The sequence below is a fragment of the Pseudonaja textilis genome, chromosome 7, assembly GCF_049901715.1.
Source record: "Pseudonaja textilis isolate UNSWEBS1 chromosome 7, rPseTex1.2, whole genome shotgun sequence".
NCBI classification, from domain to species: domain Eukaryota; kingdom Metazoa; phylum Chordata; class Lepidosauria; order Squamata; family Elapidae; genus Pseudonaja; species Pseudonaja textilis.
This window is the reverse complement of record NC_141996.1, coordinates 33,113,344-33,130,941: the sequence shown is the minus strand read 5'-3', so window position 1 is coordinate 33,130,941 and position 17,598 is coordinate 33,113,344. Positions and strand designations below refer to the sequence as shown.

The window sequence follows — 17,598 nt, the reverse complement described above, 5'->3', positions numbered from 1 at the left end:
AGCTAATGCTTTTCCTGCAACTGTGCGTGTTTCAAGGCTCCAGAAACCTTACTTCATAAAGCCGTCTTATTATAAGACTGACGGGAAACACTCATGGAAGAGCGCTGTAAAGATTTCATTGGGAGTTTTTGCTTCGGGCTTAGCCGGAGCCTCAGGTCCAGTCTGCTGCGCCATCTCAGACTTGCACATACTGAACAGTACATAAGATGGGCGAAGACTTCTCTTTGGCGGCGTCGGCTTTCCCTGACGATCGCAAGCTTCAGTATGACGCAGAGTTCCTCCTTTGTCACGCCAAGAGCCCAACGTTCATTTCCAAGTCTGCGCAATTCCTGCGTGCGCTAGAAGAGCCGGGAGCAGCCGTAAACGCCGTCTCGCCAGGTTGGAAACTTTCGGTGGACGATTTCAAGGTCTTCTGAAGGGGTGCGGCGATTGTCGAGGACTACCGTAGCTCCTCCCTGGGTTTACGGCGGCACAAGCTGGAAAAGGGCGAGAACCTGGAGGTCTTCGCCGGCTCTTCACGAAAGAAAACCCACCTGCTCTCAAGTCGTAGCGCGCAGCATCAGTCCGGCAGCCGGCTACGGAGGGGGCTGTTCTTCCACCTACGCCTTCGTCTCCCCTCCTGCGGCGGAGAGCGAAAGCGAAAGCCGGGTGTGGCTCCGCCCCGCTTGCTGCGGCTAGAGGGAACCGTCGAAGCTTGACAGGCTGCGGGCTGGGCGGCTCCGAGTCCGAGCTCCGGATCTCCTTACTTCCCCCCAGCGGTCTTTCCCTTGGTCTGTGAGAGAATTGTCGCGGCAAGAAAGCGGATTGCCCTCCCTTGCGCCAGCCTGGACATGTGGATGTTGTGCGTGTGGTGGGTGCTGCTGGGCACTCTGGGCGCCGGTGAGTGTCGGTTGTCTTCTTTTGCTGTTCTCGCCCTCGGCGGCGCTATTCCCGCTCCAATTGCTGTACCCCTCGCTTTTCTCTCTCGGCCTTTCGCCTCCTTCCGTGTAAGCAAAAAAAAAAAAAAACACACAACCAACCCAGCAGATACCCCGCGCTTTTTGCTCCGCGGCGGTTTTGGAGTAAGCTGCGCGGTTCCTATCCCCGTTTCTGCTTGGCCGTGGCCTGAAGCCCCCAGAGGGAGCTGGGTTGTTTTTCGGGCTCCAAGGACGGTAGAGTACGGTTCTTTTATTTTTTTTAAATAGAAGCGGAAAGGGAGAGAAGCTGCCTCCTCCCTCCCCCCCCCCGCCTCGCCGGGATTGTTGAGACTTTAGCTTTCCGTCCTATCCACTGACTGCGCCATGAAGCTGAGGCTTTTGGGTTTGTTTGGCTGGAGTGTACCGCTGCCTTGCACCACACGTCCTCTGCCCTCCCTCCCCCTTCGAGCGAACCCAATTATTTCGACAGGCGTAGGGTGCTGAGCTCTGGGATTGGCTACCTCTTTAACGCCTGATGCTTCCCATACGCTTCGCTTCAGGAGTCCTGCTGCTCCGAATGTGTGGTGGCAGAAGTGGCAGCAGGCTGGCGGGTGTATATATGTGTGTGTGTGTGTGTGGGGGGCTGTTATTGACTGTGACTCCGGCGTTCGCCCTGCTTCGGAATATTCTGGGTGCCGCTTTCTCACCTTCTGGTTGGTTTGGTTTGCGAGACAGTTCTGGGGTCCCCCCCCCGCTTTCCGGTTAATAGTTACTGTTCATGGCTGCTGTCCTTGGGAGAACCCAGCTAAAGGATTGTGACAGTGTAGAAGCCACCTCTTCTTTTTGACGTTAAAACTTCGGAGCAACTTCCCACTCTCTCCGATTTACACAGAGTAACCTGGTGGGTGAAACTAACCAGTATTTTGTTTCACCTGGGCCAGTGCCATATATCTTCCTGGGAAAGAGAGCAGACTGAATAATCTGGTTCAGGCTTGCAGTATTGCATGTACGAAATACATTTCCCAGCAACACAGGATGCGACTCATGTAATCCCCAAACCTTGTCATGGACAGATTTTGAGATTAAATGAATCATACAGAGTGACAACATTGTGCTAGCATACTTTTAATCAGATTGTTCATGAAGAATTTTGTTGCAAGCAGATTGTTGAGTTGTACAGGGATCATGAAAGCCCGGGTTGTGCATTTCACACAGCTCTTCTGTAGAAATGGAGGTAATAAATTATCTTTGACACCTTCCAACTTTTTGAGAATAACTAAAATTGGGAAGCATTCTGGGATAATTTTAACATTTATCTTCAAAGATTTATTGATTTATTGACAACTTGGCTTCATTTATTGGACAAATAGGTTTCAGATTCCCAAAGCAAACTCAAAAAAAAAAAATTTCTATCATTTGAAAATGCCAATGAGCTTTTTTTCTTTTTTTCCTAATGAAAGGTTACCACCAGATTGTCATTTTAGGAATCTCCTGAGCCTGGTACTTCTGTCTGATTTGTTGAACACAACTAAGACTAGTTTGACTATGGAACCAGTAAACCAGTAGGGTGATCTCTACTAGATATATTCAAGCAGTGCCTAGTGAGCTATTTCTCTGGGTTGCCTTAATTTGAGTTTCTGGTCTGAAAGGGGGATTGGACTTGCTGCTGAAATGGGTATACGGGTAGTACACACCTTGTTTTCACTGACTTATGGCCACAATTGAGCCCAAAATTTCCACTGCTAAGCCAGACAGGGGTAAAGTGAGTTTTGCCCCATTTTATGACCTTTCTGGCCTCAGTTGTTAAGTTAGTAACACAGTTCTTAAGTGAATCTAGGGCCTCCCATTGACTTTGCTTGTCAGAAGTAGCAAAAAGTGATCACATGACCCCAGGACACTGCAACTGTCATAAATGCATGTCAGTTGCCAAGCATCCAAATTTTGATCACGTGACTGTGGGTATGAAGCAACAATGGTCATAGGGGTGAAAATGGTTGTAAGTCACTTAGTGCTGAATGGTCACTAAACAAATGGATGTAAATCAAGGACTACCCGTACTAATTCTGTAACTTTACAGTTTCCAAAGTCCCCAAACAAAACTAATTATGATAGTGGGATTATAGTCTGCTACAACTGGAGAACACCAGGTGCTGCATGATGCCTCCTCAAGTTCTTGTAGATATTAAGATAATTAGATAATTCATATAATTAGTTTTTTCTGGAGCCTCTTTTCATTTTGACTTTTCCTCTGGACATGTTTTGCCTGTTCTTCCTGAATTGCAGGTTCAGCCAGGATCACATTTGATTAGTTATGCAGCTGCATTAAACTATTGGCTCATATTATGCAATAAGATATCCAGAATCTTTTTTCATGGCCATGTATTACATCTCTCTTATTCTTTTCCTATGCCTTTGATTTTTCCTATACAAATTTAGAATATTGTTGAACTGATATTCATTCTGCTATTTTGGGGCCTAATTTTTCAGATTGTCAAACTGTTCTTGAATCTTGTTAGTGTCTGTGAAGGCAGATGTGTCAAACACATGGTGATGGCCCAGATCTGGCTCCTGATAGGCCCAGAGTTGTCCTGCAGGGCCGTGACACCCTGGCCCCAGCCCACCCCAGTCCCGTCTACCCAGTCGGATGCAGCAACCAGCCATGTCCACCCCAGCCCCCAAGGGCAAACAAAATCCTGATACGGCCCACAGTGGTTGAGTTTGACACCCCTGCTTTAAGCTATTACCTGCAAATTTGAAAATCATGTTTTCTGGCTACTCATGTCATTTATACATATATTAAGTCAAGTCCTATGATATATGAAAGCTGCCCATTATGGCTGTAAGTCCTGAGATCATAAAGTGTGACACATTAAGTCATATAACTGACTTAATTAATGACCTTTTTGTGGTGGTGGTTAAGTGAATGCCACAGTTGTTAAGCAAACCAATTGTTTTCTATGGGGCAGTTTTGCCAAAAAAAGGTAGTAAATGCCACTTTCAGCAAAAATATAAAATGCAATCACATGATCATGGGATGCTGCAAACAGCTGTAAGTGTGGGCTGATTGCCAAGTGTCTAAGATGTGGTCATATGACCTTGGGGGGCAGACCTTGGAACTTCAGAACTGGGTTGTTAGTACTGGGGAAGTCCATCATAATTTCAAAAGTCACTGAGCGACCAATCGTAAGCTGAGGACTACCTATATACCATACTTCATCCCAGCTTGACTTCATAAAGGTAGTCCTCAACTTACAAGTTTGTTTTAGTGACTGTTCAAAGTTACAACAGCATTGAAAAAAGTGACTTATGACCATTTTTCAGAGTTACAACTTTTGCAGTATCCCCATGGTCATGTGATAATAATTCAGTTGCTTGGCAGTTTGCTCATATTTATGACAATTGTTGTGTCCTGGGGTCATATGATCACTTCTTGTGACCTCCTGACAAGAAAAGTCAGTGGGAAACCAGATTCACTTAAATTGGGTTATTAACAACTGCAGTGTTTCACTATGCAAAAGTGGTAAATGGGGCAAAATTCACAACAGATATCCCACTTAACAATAAAATTGTGAGGCTCAATTATGGCCATAAGTCTAGGACTACCTTTAAGTGTGAAGGGTCAGTCAAATAGCTACAGTTGGGCTCCATGTTAAACCTATTGCCTTCTAATTGCAACAGTGCTGATTTAAATGATCTTTGTGGTGATTACCCTGGACTGATCCCTTAGTCAAAAGAGCAGAGTTTCAGAGGGAAGTCATTTGAAGCATCAGCTAATGTATGGGGTGATTAACTCTAATTGCCAACAATGATATGAAGTAGCTTAGAAAGAAAGATGCAATGTGAATAGATGCAAATGCATTTTTGAAAAGGGATATTATTAAATGGTATCTCTATTATTTGTGAAGGATATCAAAGATCCTGAGGCCAGGGTGAATGTCCTTCCTTGTTAGGCAGGGAGGACATTGAAGAGGTATTTTGGAATGGCGTATGGCGTGCCAGTGAAAGTAAAGTAGCAGCAATGTGAGGAACTGGTTCTGTCAGCTAAGAGATCTGAGTCAAATACTCTTTGCTTGACTTCAGCCATTCTTTCTCTACTGCTATCATAAGCAGAGGTTGGGGTGAGAGTCCATAGTTAGCCAAGTCAGTGATTATTTGCCTCTTTCAAGAACAGATGAATTTCTCAGCTAGGATAAACTGAGCTAAAAACATGCTTGTAGACATTTCAGCCAATAATTTCTCATTCTGCCTTTACTGAGGCACAATTTAACTGCAGCTGGAGAAATGTATTAGTCATTATGGGGAAAACATGAGACATGGTTCTCTTGTATTTTAGTTGAATGGATTCCAGTGTGGATACGTGTCCTGTTTTAGGTTTTAAACTCTCAGACACTGTGGTTAGTGATAATAGCAATTTACTCAGGCTGGGTAGATAAACACTACTAAGTGTTGTAATGACGAGGCAGTCGAGTTGTTTGATCATGAACAACTGAATCATGATGATCGTTATTGGAGTCTAGTCTTGCATTTATACACATTTATACACATCCTCCATCACTGGTTAACTTTGGTTACTGCTTAACTTTTGTTATTGTTTAGCACAGTAATCCATGCAATTAATTATCTCTAGTTAAAGTCTAGCATAAGTTTACTTCCTCTCTCTAATCCTCCTTTAGATTAGTAACTTCGTTTACCTGAGTTGTATTTGCTTGGAAACATTCTTTAGCTGAGGTTTGCCATTCCGAGATTGGAACATTCCTGCAATTACAACTCTACAACTAAGTAAAGGAATTTATATTGAAACAGGGTCTTTTGGAAAGAAAGCTTGCCTGAAAGGTTTTGTTTTTAACACACCAAAAATCAAATCCAAGCTAAGGTTTCGACAGCCGAGTCCATTTATCAGCCAGTCCAAAGGTTTCAGGAACTTTATAAGAACGAGATACCAAAATAGATCAGTCAGTTGTTTCAACAAAGAAACATGGGTCAGATTGTTCCTAAATCAGACTGCTGCCAGCTATAATTAAAGATAGAATTAAAGAATAATTGCCATACAATTATTCTTTTGTGTGGCAAGAGGTCTCATTGAGCATCTTTGTTCTGCTTGCTGAGTCCAAGGGAGTGGAGAACACGCCTCATCATCCCACTGATCCAGCTTTTCTGATGGTCCCTGTGTTTAAACAGCCAAAGGTGATTCCTGGCTTGGTGTCTCCTGGCTTCAGCTGGAACCATTCCACTTGTTCAGCTGGAACAGCTTTTTCATAGTCAGACTCTGATTCTGGGCCATGACAATGTATGCTGTAAATGCATAGCTGAAGGAAGTTTGGGACATGAATTCTAAATGTGTACAGTACCAGGACATAATTACAACATAGTAGCTTGAAAAGTTAATTATTATATTGATGAGCTTTTGTGTCTGAATTGAAATTCTGCTGATTTGGTGATTCCTTGAAGTGAAGAACTGGTATAAAATCCCTAGAAAGTGAATTTATTTTTTGGTATGAGTGTGACATGAACACTCTTGATCACATACCCATGTTTACCTACCTTTTAAAACTACATTGAATTAAAAATATATTTTTCCTCTGATACTTTTGATAAAACCCAAGCAGTACTTGGGAGAAGGTTATTAAGAAATTAGCCCTAAAGAGCAAGTTAATATAGCATGGAGGAAAAAAAATGGTAAAACCCTTAAAACTATCTGTAGTTGTGTAGTAGTGTGACCTGCGATATGATGCAAACGTCATCAAAATCTTATTAATGCATAAAGATATTCTGGTTAAAGCAAACAATGTCCCAAGCAATATACTATGCCATCTCTGTATTGAAACTGAGCCCACTTTCACTATGTTATTATTAGAAAAGGTCTAACTGATCAGCAGATCAGTTGAGACACAGGTAGTCCTCAACTTGTGACTGGTTGCTTAGTGACCTTTTGAAGTTATGATGGATCCTGAAAAAGTTACAATCCAGATTTGAGGTTCCATAAATTGACCTGCCCACTCCATCCCCTGCAGTCATATACTGCATTTTGGGCATTTGTTAACTGATCCATGTTTACAGCTCTTTGCAGCATCCTGCAATCATGTGACCATGATTTTTAATGTTTTTGTTGGAAACTGGAATTTATTTTTGGCTTCTGGCAAAAAATGCCCCATAGAAAACTATGGGTATGTTTTACAACACCCTCATTTGCTGAGTAACAGCTGTTTTCTTAATGAATGTCGCAAAAAGGTTAAATCAGTTATGTGATGATCCTGTTAACAACCATCACTCCTTACAATTATAATTGTTTAAATGTTACTATAGTCATAAGTTGAGAACTACTTAGAGGTGTTTTGGCATGTTTTACCCTCTCTTGTTAAATAAAACATATTAGTTTTCTGGATATATACTTCTATCAAAAATAATTCATGCTCCAATCAAAAATATTTCTGTGGAGCTCAGAAAAATGTTCCTGATGCTCAATTTGCTGAAAAGATCTACAAAATCATTGCCAAATAAAATGCTCTATCAGCTAATAGAGTGTGTACAAATAGAGAAACATGGCACCACTGTTACTCTTTCCAGGATTGTTTGTCTAACAAACTTGCCCTAGGCATTCAATACAATATTGAATTTTGCAGGCCACAAACATTCACAAACTGTCTCTCATCACTGAAAATATCCAGAACAATATGGCAGAAGATTAACAAAGAAGACAGTTGTTGGGCTGACAGTTTAGTTGTGTACTATATAATACAGACAAAAACTGAATTTCAACATTCTGCCAAATTGATTTTTTTTGTTAGTTTATGACTAACAATGTACATCCAGCAATTCAGTTTGGAACTAATGGTTTAAAACTTATTATGAGTAAGCATACTCATTATGACTCTTAGCCAATAACTGAACATATAAAACCACTTTACCACAATATAAAAATCCCAGTGAAAGAAAGTATTAGGAAAAGGATGGATGAGGAAGGTGATCTGGATATTTAAAGAAGAATCTGCTTCCTACCTAAACACAGATATATGAATATTAAGGGGAAAAAAACAGGCAACAAGAAAATTAAAAGAAGTATCATTCCAATTCATCTCAAACAAACCAAAGATATAGTTGTATGCAAAAGTTAGATATCTTTCATTGAAATGCTTATTCCAGTCAATTCCTAAATTAATAGAAGCTGACATAACCTCTATATGGTGTAAGGTTAAACATGATGTCTCTGTGCAAATATGAATATGTACTTCCTATATGTGCAGTTGTTTGCAGATTAGAAAGAGTAAAATGGCAGGTGCAGAATACTGGACATTTTTTCACTTACTAAATTCTGACTCTTCATTGGCACAATTAATAGATTTCAAACAATATATGTAGTGAAAGAAGAATCCTTCTATTCTTACTTTTAGGGTTTTCCCCCCATTCTTCCTTGGAGAACTTTCTAGTTCAGAAATGTTCTTCTATTTGATTATGCTATACATTTGATATTTCTCTCCAGATTTTTCAATAGTATTCAACTGTGAGAATTGCGAAGGGCATCCAAAAATCTTTTATCTCTCCTTCGTATTTCACAATTGATTCGGAGATATGTTTCACATTTTTATCTTGTTGAAATAGTCATCCCTTTTTCAGTATCTTCTCTGCCTTCAGGACTTCTAGGGATATGTTGATACCTAGATGAATGTATTCTTCTTTTAACCAGCACATTTCTTTGACACTAGATGTCACACAACCCCAAAGCATAATAGAACTTTTGTTGAGTCCTTGATGCTTTCTGAGCTCGGTTGTATGCTTGCAGACTATCTAACTAGGTAACACCATCAGTACTAATGAGGGTAGGGTTTGCTTCCTATTTATATACAGTAGCTTGGCCTGCCAGTGTTGATGCGGTTCTCCTTGGAAGTTCTTTAAATGGCAAGATGGTCTTTTCTTCAAACTTACTTGATTGCGGCCAAACATTTCCATTTGAATTTAACAGATCAAATCATGTCAGACTTATTGAAGTTTTCTTTTGCATATTTTGAACAACTTCTGTAAAGAAAAAGAGAGAAAGAGAGAGAGAAAGAAAGAGAAAGAGAGAGGTTCTCTCACGCAGATCATTGTGTCTAGGCAGTGTTGTAGTATAGATCTACAGACATATACTACAATGCCGCTACACTTTTCAGCAGATTGTTGAAGTGATCTATGGATTCTGCTTTGTAGGTCTTACTAGATTTCAGGTAGCTTTAGCAAAGATTTCTCTTGATCTTCCAGGCCTTGTCCTGATTTCAACAGTTCATTATAACTTCCATTTCTTAACTCTGTTTGTCACGGCTGAAACTGCTAGCTGGAAGTCTTTAGAAAATTGTTTATACCCTCATCCTGCTTTGTAAGAGTGAATTATCTTCATTTTGTATTATGTAGGGGTTGTGTCAGCTTCTATTCATTTAAGCATTCATTGAAGTATACAGTTTGACCAGGGGTGCCTAAACTTTTGCGTCTAACTGTAAGCCTGACAGTCATGCTGTTGAATAGTCCCTATTTTGACAAATCTAGCTGTCCCTGAGGGCATTTTACTCAATCCGTCTTTAGGCAGAATTACTCTTGTTCTCTTTTTCCTTGGCTCTTCCATTCAAAGGACACTTCCTTGTTCAAACTCCCAATACTTTTCTTTTATGAAATACTCTCCCCGTTTTTCATGTGGAAGAATATGACATTAGCTTGTTAGCAGCTGTATATAACAACCATTTGACACCTATCCCACTTTATACCGATCTACTCAATTTGGAACCTGAATAGAGTAATTGAATGCTTAATCTTATGAAGCCTCCCAAAGTTCAAATATAGGTAGTCCTTAACTTACAACCCACAATTGAGGCCAAAATTTCTGTTGCTGAGACATTTGTTAAATGAGTTTTGCTCCATTTTACGATCTTTCTTACCAGAGTTGTTAAGTGAATGTCTGCAGTTGTTAAGTTGGAAACATGGTTGTTAAAAGAATGTGGCTTCCTAATTGACTTTGCTTTGACGAAAGGTGATCACATGACCCCAGGACACTGTCATAAACAGTCAGTTGCCAAGTGTCTGAATTTTGATCAAATGACCATCTCTCAGGCTTCCAAGGAAAAACTGTCTGAAGCATAAGTGGATGGTGTCTTATTTTTACCTTATGCCGAGAGGCTCTTTTCGCCTCGGCTTCTCATCCAGACATTGATCTCCACTGCAGAATTGTCACTACCCTTCAGAAATGTCTTAGTCTGCCATTGCCTGACCTGTAAATAATTTACTTAAGCATGTTTGATAAAATAATAGCATAACATGATCTGATTTATTCTTAAATCATGTTTAATACATTTGTATAGTCTTTTTCTGTTACAGACACTTCATCAGGAAAGGGTAAGGGGTAGTTTGCATGTAACCAAAGGTCTAGAACTGCACTATTAAAATTTGATGGGCTGATTTTATTTATTTATTTAATAAAACAGATTGAGAACAGGTATGCCAGGTGCCTTACATTTTTGCTTTAGGATTTTAAGAAAAAAATATTTTAAAAACATTCAGATTTTGTAACATTTCTGTACCCAATACAATCCCCAAAAAGTGGAACTGTTTTTTGGGCTCAACTTAGGCTCAGGTTATATGTGGGCACTCCCCCCCCCTCCAATCACTCAATTTTTAAAGAAGTGCCAAGAAGTGCTGATTACCAGCTTTCTACTCTCAAGGAAATAATGATGTTCTGTACTCTGATTGCGAACTGTCACTTTCCAGCCCTCTGAATAAGTCTTTGCCACCAAGGGACTGATAGTCTTCTACCCTCTAACTGGAAATTGTCAGTTTCTCACATTTGGGTAGTATTGTCACAGTGAGGTACCCGTCATCTTCTGCCTGTTGCATGGAGCTAACATTTCCTCCCCTTGGGGACAATGACTTATTCAGACACAACTCTACATAAACATGCTACATTTTATCACTCTGGACATCCAATTTGTATACATCTAGATTTATTTTCCTTTGTTCTTTTTTAAGAACCAAACCAGGATTAATCTTCTGTTGTCTTTTCTGAAGCTCAAAAATATTTTTCATACAGTGAATCATCGTAACTATCTTGTCTAAAGGTCAGCTAATGGTTATTAATTGTTCTATACCTATCAATGGGAAAGGGTAGGAAAGAGAAGACAGCATAGGAAAGGGAGAAGAAAAGCAAAAGGGTGGGGTGGGGGTAATCATCGACTTATAGGGCTGGAAGGGACTTTGGAGGGAGGGATCTTTATTCCATTCCAGGCAAATGGTTGTCCCATCTTTGTTTGAAAACCTCCAGCAATGGAACACCCATAATTCTGGGAGGTAAGCTGTTTCATTGATTAATTGTTCTCACTGTCAAGAAATTCCTCCTTTAAAAAAAGCTTAAAAAGGAAGTTTAAGGGAAGCTTCCCTTAAGAGAAAGGGAAGCTTCTTTAGTCAAACTGGAAGCAAATGTTTCCTATGGCGTGTAGTTGATGTGTTCAAAGGTAGGGTTAGATGAAAGGGAAGAAAACTCTCCTGTCCATTTGCAGCATCTTCCCTTCCTTTTACAACTCTTAACCTGCAATTCATTTTCTGTTTGACCATTTCGCCTTCTAATTGGTTCCTTCACCAAAGTGGGAGTGGGTGGATCTTTGAGCTCTCAAAAACTATGCTGAAATAAAGCAAAGATTCAAGCTTTGAGAGTGGCCTCTTCCAGCAAAAGAACTTTTTGGCGCATCTTTGGCTGAGATAAAATGCATGTAGTCTTGCGTTAGCCACATTTCCTTCTTAAAATACAAACAATCATATTTTTATTTCTCTTTCTTTTAGGTTCAGCCCAGCTGTCATTTCAGAATGTCCCATTTCTTGAAATAAACTACTGTAATGGACCTCAATTCGTCCTCCCTTGTGTGGTAACTAATCTGGAAGAGAATAACAGCGTAACAATGTTTGTGTCATGGAAATTTCAAGGAAACCCATTGTTCACTTATGATGGAGTTTCTGGTAACATTACCAAAGGCAATAATTTTGAAACTGCAAAATTTCTGAACCACTCGATGCTACCTTACGGCATTGCTTCACTTGTTATATCAACAAATCAGGCTGTTCTTGGAAATTATACTTGTGAAGTAACAGAAGGAAACAGAGAAGGAAAAACAAGATTTGAACTGAGAGCGAGTTCAGGTAAGTTACTTGTTTAGATGTTCTGTGAAATCCGTTGAAACTTTGGTTTTTAAAATCTACCCATGAACTATATAGATGTTGGAGAAGATCATGCAATCATCAGAAGAATACAGATGTTAGGCTTGGCTTCATATAGCTGGTCATAATTTGGGTTATCAATCGTAATATCCCTTTCCCTGTTTGTATCAAATAATATAAGAATTATATAAAATAGGCAGAGTAAAGTGATTCCCCCCTCACAATTCTCACAATTTCTACCACTCCATATCCATGACAGAGAAATAAAGAAGTGTGAATAAGAATTTAAAATTTTCCACTTAGGGCAAATTTGGTAATTTCAGAGGGGAATTGTCAGCCTTCAAGATTTTCTCCCTTTGCTTTGCATACTTCGGCTGTCATAAGTAACGGGGAGGAGGGGGGAAAATTATGGGAAGTGAGCTGGAGGTGTTATAAACCAGAACTGTATAAACTGGGGTGGGGGTGGGGGTACATTCTTGCTTAGGTTTCTATTCCTTGCTTAGCTTTCTCTTCTATGCTATGCGCAGCTGCAAACCTTTATCAAAGTATGCCAAGGTCAACGGACAGAAGCCTCATCACCACCTGGAGATGCCCACATGATGATATTCACAACTTTTAATTGGAAGAACCATTTGAACTATTGGGGGTGGGAACGTTGCCATTACTTTGTATATGTGATTTACGCGCCCATTTTCTCAGATTCAGAATTGTTTTGTTGCTACCACTTGATTTCCAGTAAAAGATATCTTTTCTCTAATTAAAAGAGTCTTAAGTATTTCTTTCTTGGATTTTGAATGGAGCACCAGCTGACATTATTCTGAATCTCCCATTACCAGCCCACCCAGAGAGATAATACATTTTCTTCCGAGGGGGTCTGAACATCATGTCAAGTCCAGCCAGCGACCAAGAAGACCTGGGAGCAACTGGAGGACAAGATTCTCTGCTGCTAGAGGAAGCAAGGGAAGCTGACTTGTTAGCAGAACTAAATCTTGGAGAAAAACCAGCTGTAAAACCCAAGTGGTCCCTGCGAGTTGGCTGGAAGGATCCTGAGGAAAAGCCTCCTCCAGGAGTGACCACTACCCGTTGCGTGGAAGAGAGGAGCCATGGCAAGAGAAGGAAAGGAAGAATTTTTTGTTAACTCAAGCCAGGCATCTTCTAAATGAAGCTATCGGAGATCCTCAAACTGAACAAAGGTATGAGGGAGAGGAGGGGGAGGCAGCCCCAGCCAGAAGAAGCAGAGCAGCCACCCCCATAAATCAACCCGGGCTAGCGCAACAGGCAGCAGCAGCCCAGGGGCCCCCAGCGGGAGAAGTAATTGCCAGAAGATGGAGAACTCCAAAGGTGCCTCCATTGGAAGTGAAATATGGGGGGATCCCAAGGAGTTAGGATTTTTCCTAGCCCAAGTCTGGAGCCATATGGAGGAATACGGAGGGGATTTTTCCTCAGAAGCAGCCAAAGTTAGATGTGTTAGATGCTCTGGAGGGAACAGCTGCAAAGTGGATGGTGACTTTGCATAATGATAATGCCCCTCAGCTGATGAATTATGACCTCTTCATGACTGCGCTGCGGGCCAGGTTTGAAGACTCGCTAAATGTAAGGCCAGAATTAGGATGAAGACCATAAATCAGGGGCGGAGATCAGTGGCCGACTACACCCAGGAATTTAGAGAGCTGGAGTGTCATATTCGAGGCTGGTCCCAGGGAGCCCTGATAGAAGCATTCAAAGATGGGTTAAATGAAGATGTATACCAAAGCTGCATTGCCAGAAGAGACCCCAATGAGCTGCAGATGTGGTACGTGCTGGTAGCAGAGGTGGAAATTGATCTAACCCAAAACAGACGCCGGGGGGGTTCTGGTTGGAGCAAGTCCTCCCCCACCCATCCTCGAGAAGCCTTAAAAACCCAAAAGGGAGGGATGGCGGCGAAACCCAAGACCACTGCTTGCTTCCAATGTGGGAAGGAAGGTCACCGGGCTGCAGATTGCAGGGCCAAGCTGGAACCAAAGGGGGTGCTAGGAGGAGGAAAAAGACCTGAAAAAACCCTAGCGAAGCCTTGTGAAATGGCGCTTGAAGTGGACGAGGTTGTAGAGGTCGCCCCTCCGAAAGGAGAGGAGCTGGGAACTCCAACCTCTTCTGAAGAGAGTGAATTCGAATTGGAAGATGACTCACTGGTAAATCCAAACATGGGCCCTATGACCATTCCAGTGAAGTTAAGGGTACCCACATCGGGAGCCAAAGGGAAAATGCTGGCCTTGTTAGACTCTGGGTGCACAAGGTGCGTAGTCAACTCGGAAGTAGTGGAGAAAATGGGCTAAAGACCTTAAAAACGCCCATAGCCTTTTGCCAATTGGATGGATCGGTAGCTGGGGGCGGCCCTGCACATTTCATTATGGAACCCATAGAAATGACAATGGGGAAGCATAGAGAGACTTTGTGTTTTATTGTGGCCCCTGGAATGGAACGGCCGCTAATACTGGGATTGCCCTGGCTCCGGAAATGGAACCCCCACGTCGATTGGACGAGGGGGTCATTGCGCATACGTACTGACCAGCTCCCGGAAGGGGAGGGGCGATCTCAACCGAAACTCAAGAATCCCACTGAACTGGCCTACACGGGTACGGAGAAACTGAAGGGGGAGGAGAAAATTCCAGAGGAATATTGGGACTTAAAGAAAGTATTCAGTGAAAAGGCCTTGGATGAGCTTCCACCCCATCGTTCAACAGATTGTAGTATTGAAATTTTACCTGGGGTGAAACTCCCAAAACCGAAGCTATACTCGATGACACCGTGGGATCTAGAAGAGCTGCAGTCATTTATCGATAAGAATTTGGAATGTGGTTTTATCCAACCCGCTAGACCCCGGCCCCAGTGTTGTTCCGTGAAAAGAAAGATGGCTCCCTTTGCTTATGTGTTGATTATAGAAACCTGAATGCTATTTCCATGGAAAACGTGTACCCCCTCCCCTTGATGAAGGACATGTTGACCCACCTGGCCAAGGGAAATTTTTTACGAAGCTCAACTTGAGAGAAGCGTACTACCGGGTTCGAATTAAGGAAGGGGATGAATGGAAAACTGCTTTCAACTGCCTGATGGGTTGTTTCCAATTCAACATTCTTCCATTTGGCCTACAGGGGGCCCCAGCAGTATTCATGCAAATGATCAATCAAGTGTTACATGAACATTTATACAAAGGGGTTTTGGTTTACCTTGATATCCTTATCTACACAGAGACTCGTGATGAACATGTGAAACTAGTGCAGTCAGTTTTGGAAAAACTCCGAGCCGCTAAGCTGTATGCAAAATTGTCCAAGTGTGAATTCCTTCAGGAGAAAATTGACTATTTGGGTTATCGCATCTCACATGAGGGCATAGAAATGGATCCAGGGAAGGTTCGTGCCGTGTTGGAATGGGCCCCTCCACGCACCAGGAAACAACTTCAGAGTTTCTTGGGATTCACCAGTTTTTACCAACAATTTGTCCCGGCTTTTGCAAAGATAGCACTGCTTATCACAAACCTCCTAAAAACCAAAGGGGAGGTGAAACAAAAGCCAAGCTGCCTTTGAAAAGCTCAAACGACTGTTCGCTGCTGAACCAGTACTCAAGCACCCGGACATGGATGCTCCTTTTGTGATCCAAGCCGATGCGAGTGACGTAGCAGTTGGAACGGTGTTACTGCAAGCAAATGAGATGGGGACTTTACAGCCATGTGCATATACTTCCCGTAAATTATCTGAAACTGAAAGGAGATGGGTTGTCTGGGAAAAAGAAGCTTTTGCAGTTCGCTGGGCCCTGTTAACTTGGAGACATTTCTTAGAAGGAGCAAAACACCCATTTGAGGTGTGGACTGATCATAAAAATTTGGAGGCCTTGAAAACGCCCCAGAAGCTGTCCCCCAAACAAATTCGCTGGGCACAGTACTTTAAACTCTTTAATTTTTCATTGAAGTACATTCGGGGAGGAACTTCATGGCGGATGCTCTATCTAGATTACCTCAATATAATAGTGCTCGCCAGGAAGTGATACGGCCGATTGTCCCAACCAAACAGTTGGCAGCTCCAGTGGTTACCAGAGCCCAAAAGAAGAAGGAGGTGGATTTATCGAATGATTTGACTGCACAATTAAGAGATGCTCTAAAACTTGATGACTGGTTCCTTGCTTACTCAAATAACTGTAGGGTTAGAGATGGATTGGCATGGGTGGGAACCAAATTATATGTGCCAGAGAAACTGAGGAACCAAATATTACAGCAGGCTCCTGACTCTAAAGCTGCTGGACATTTTGGATTTATGAAGACCTTACACTTGGTTAAAAGGCAATTTTGGTGGCCTACCTTGAAAAAGGACATTGAGACCTATGTGACTAGCTGTCCTATCTGTGCCTCAGCCAAACGGCCCCCTGGTAAGCCAGCAGGCTTGCTACAAAATGTGGCTAGACCAATGGCTCCATGGAAAGAAATCTCTATGGATTTTTTAGTGGAATTACCTGAAAGTGGGGGAAACACAGTTATACCTTGTTTGACGATCCCATCTGCAAAAACGTTGGCTAAACTGTTCATTTTACATATCTACAGGTTACATGGGGTTCCTGAACGCATAATCTCTGACAGGTGTCCAATTCACCTCGAACTTTTGGAAGGAGTTCCTTAAGTTATTGGGCTCCGCCCAGGGATTAAGCTCCGCCCACCACCCATAAACTAATGGGGCTTGTGAGAGGACTAACGCAGTACTGGAACAATATCTTAGATGTTACATAAATTATCAGCAAGATAATTGGGCTGACCTATTGCCATTTGCTGAGGTGGCATATAACAATTCCATACATAGTAGCACTGGGTTTACTCTGTTTAAAGTGGCAACGGGGCAAGACTTTGTACCCATACTTGAACTTCCATGTGAGAAGCCTAACATTCAGTGATTAGATGAATGGATAACACAACTCCAGCTTACCTGGCCGGTTACTCGTAAAGCATTAGATGATGCACATCAAGCTCATAAGAAATTTGCAGACAAAAAGAGAACTCCACAAAGACCATATCAGGTGGGCGACAAAGTCTTTTTATCCACCAGATATTTGCAAACCACCCAAAAGTCAAAAAAGCTTGCCCCTAAGTATGTTGGCCCTTTCTCAATTGAACGAATTGTAAACCCTGTGGCAGTCCAACTGAAATTACCAAAAACTCTTTGACAAATCCACCCTATTTTCCACGTTAGTCTGTTAAAGCCTGAACATACTTCCAATTTGAGACCAACCCAGATTGATCCTCCTGTACCATTGCTAATTGAAGGCGAACAACATTTTGAAGTTAAAGAAATTTTGGATTCTCGGAAACGGAGGGGTCGACTCCAATATTTGGTTGCTTGCAAACATTTTCCTTCTTCCCAAGCTGAGTGGGTCAATGAAAAGGATGTTAGAGCTCCTACACTTGTCAAAGCATTTCATACTAAATATCCCGATAAACCCTAAAAATGGGAGTATTTTGATGTTACCTGTATATTGACTATTACCTTCTATGTTTTTTTCTTTTATAGGAGTAACATCTCTT

The 17,598-nt window shown here is 41.8% G+C and overlaps 1 protein-coding gene across 10 annotated transcripts in view; it reads left to right on the top strand.

Moving 5' to 3' along the window:
- The first annotated feature begins 343 nt into the window (after positions 1 to 343).
- The window catches only part of CD47 (CD47 molecule), a 65,819-nt gene continuing 48,564 nt past the window's right edge, over positions 344 to 17,598 (top strand). For 5 of the 10 annotated variants that reach the window (XM_087937382.1, XM_087937381.1, XM_026700796.2 and 2 more), the window contains exons 1-2: positions 458 to 879; positions 11,688 to 12,041. In XM_087937382.1, coding sequence (XP_087793508.1) covers positions 831 to 879; positions 11,688 to 12,041 — 403 coding nt within the window. In that variant the 5' untranslated portion in view covers positions 458 to 830. Of the gene's footprint in view, positions 880 to 974; positions 1,157 to 11,687; positions 12,042 to 17,598 lie in introns of those variants that run through there. The other 5 variants (XM_087937380.1, XM_026700795.2, XM_087937379.1 and 2 more) reach the window with 3 other exon arrangements.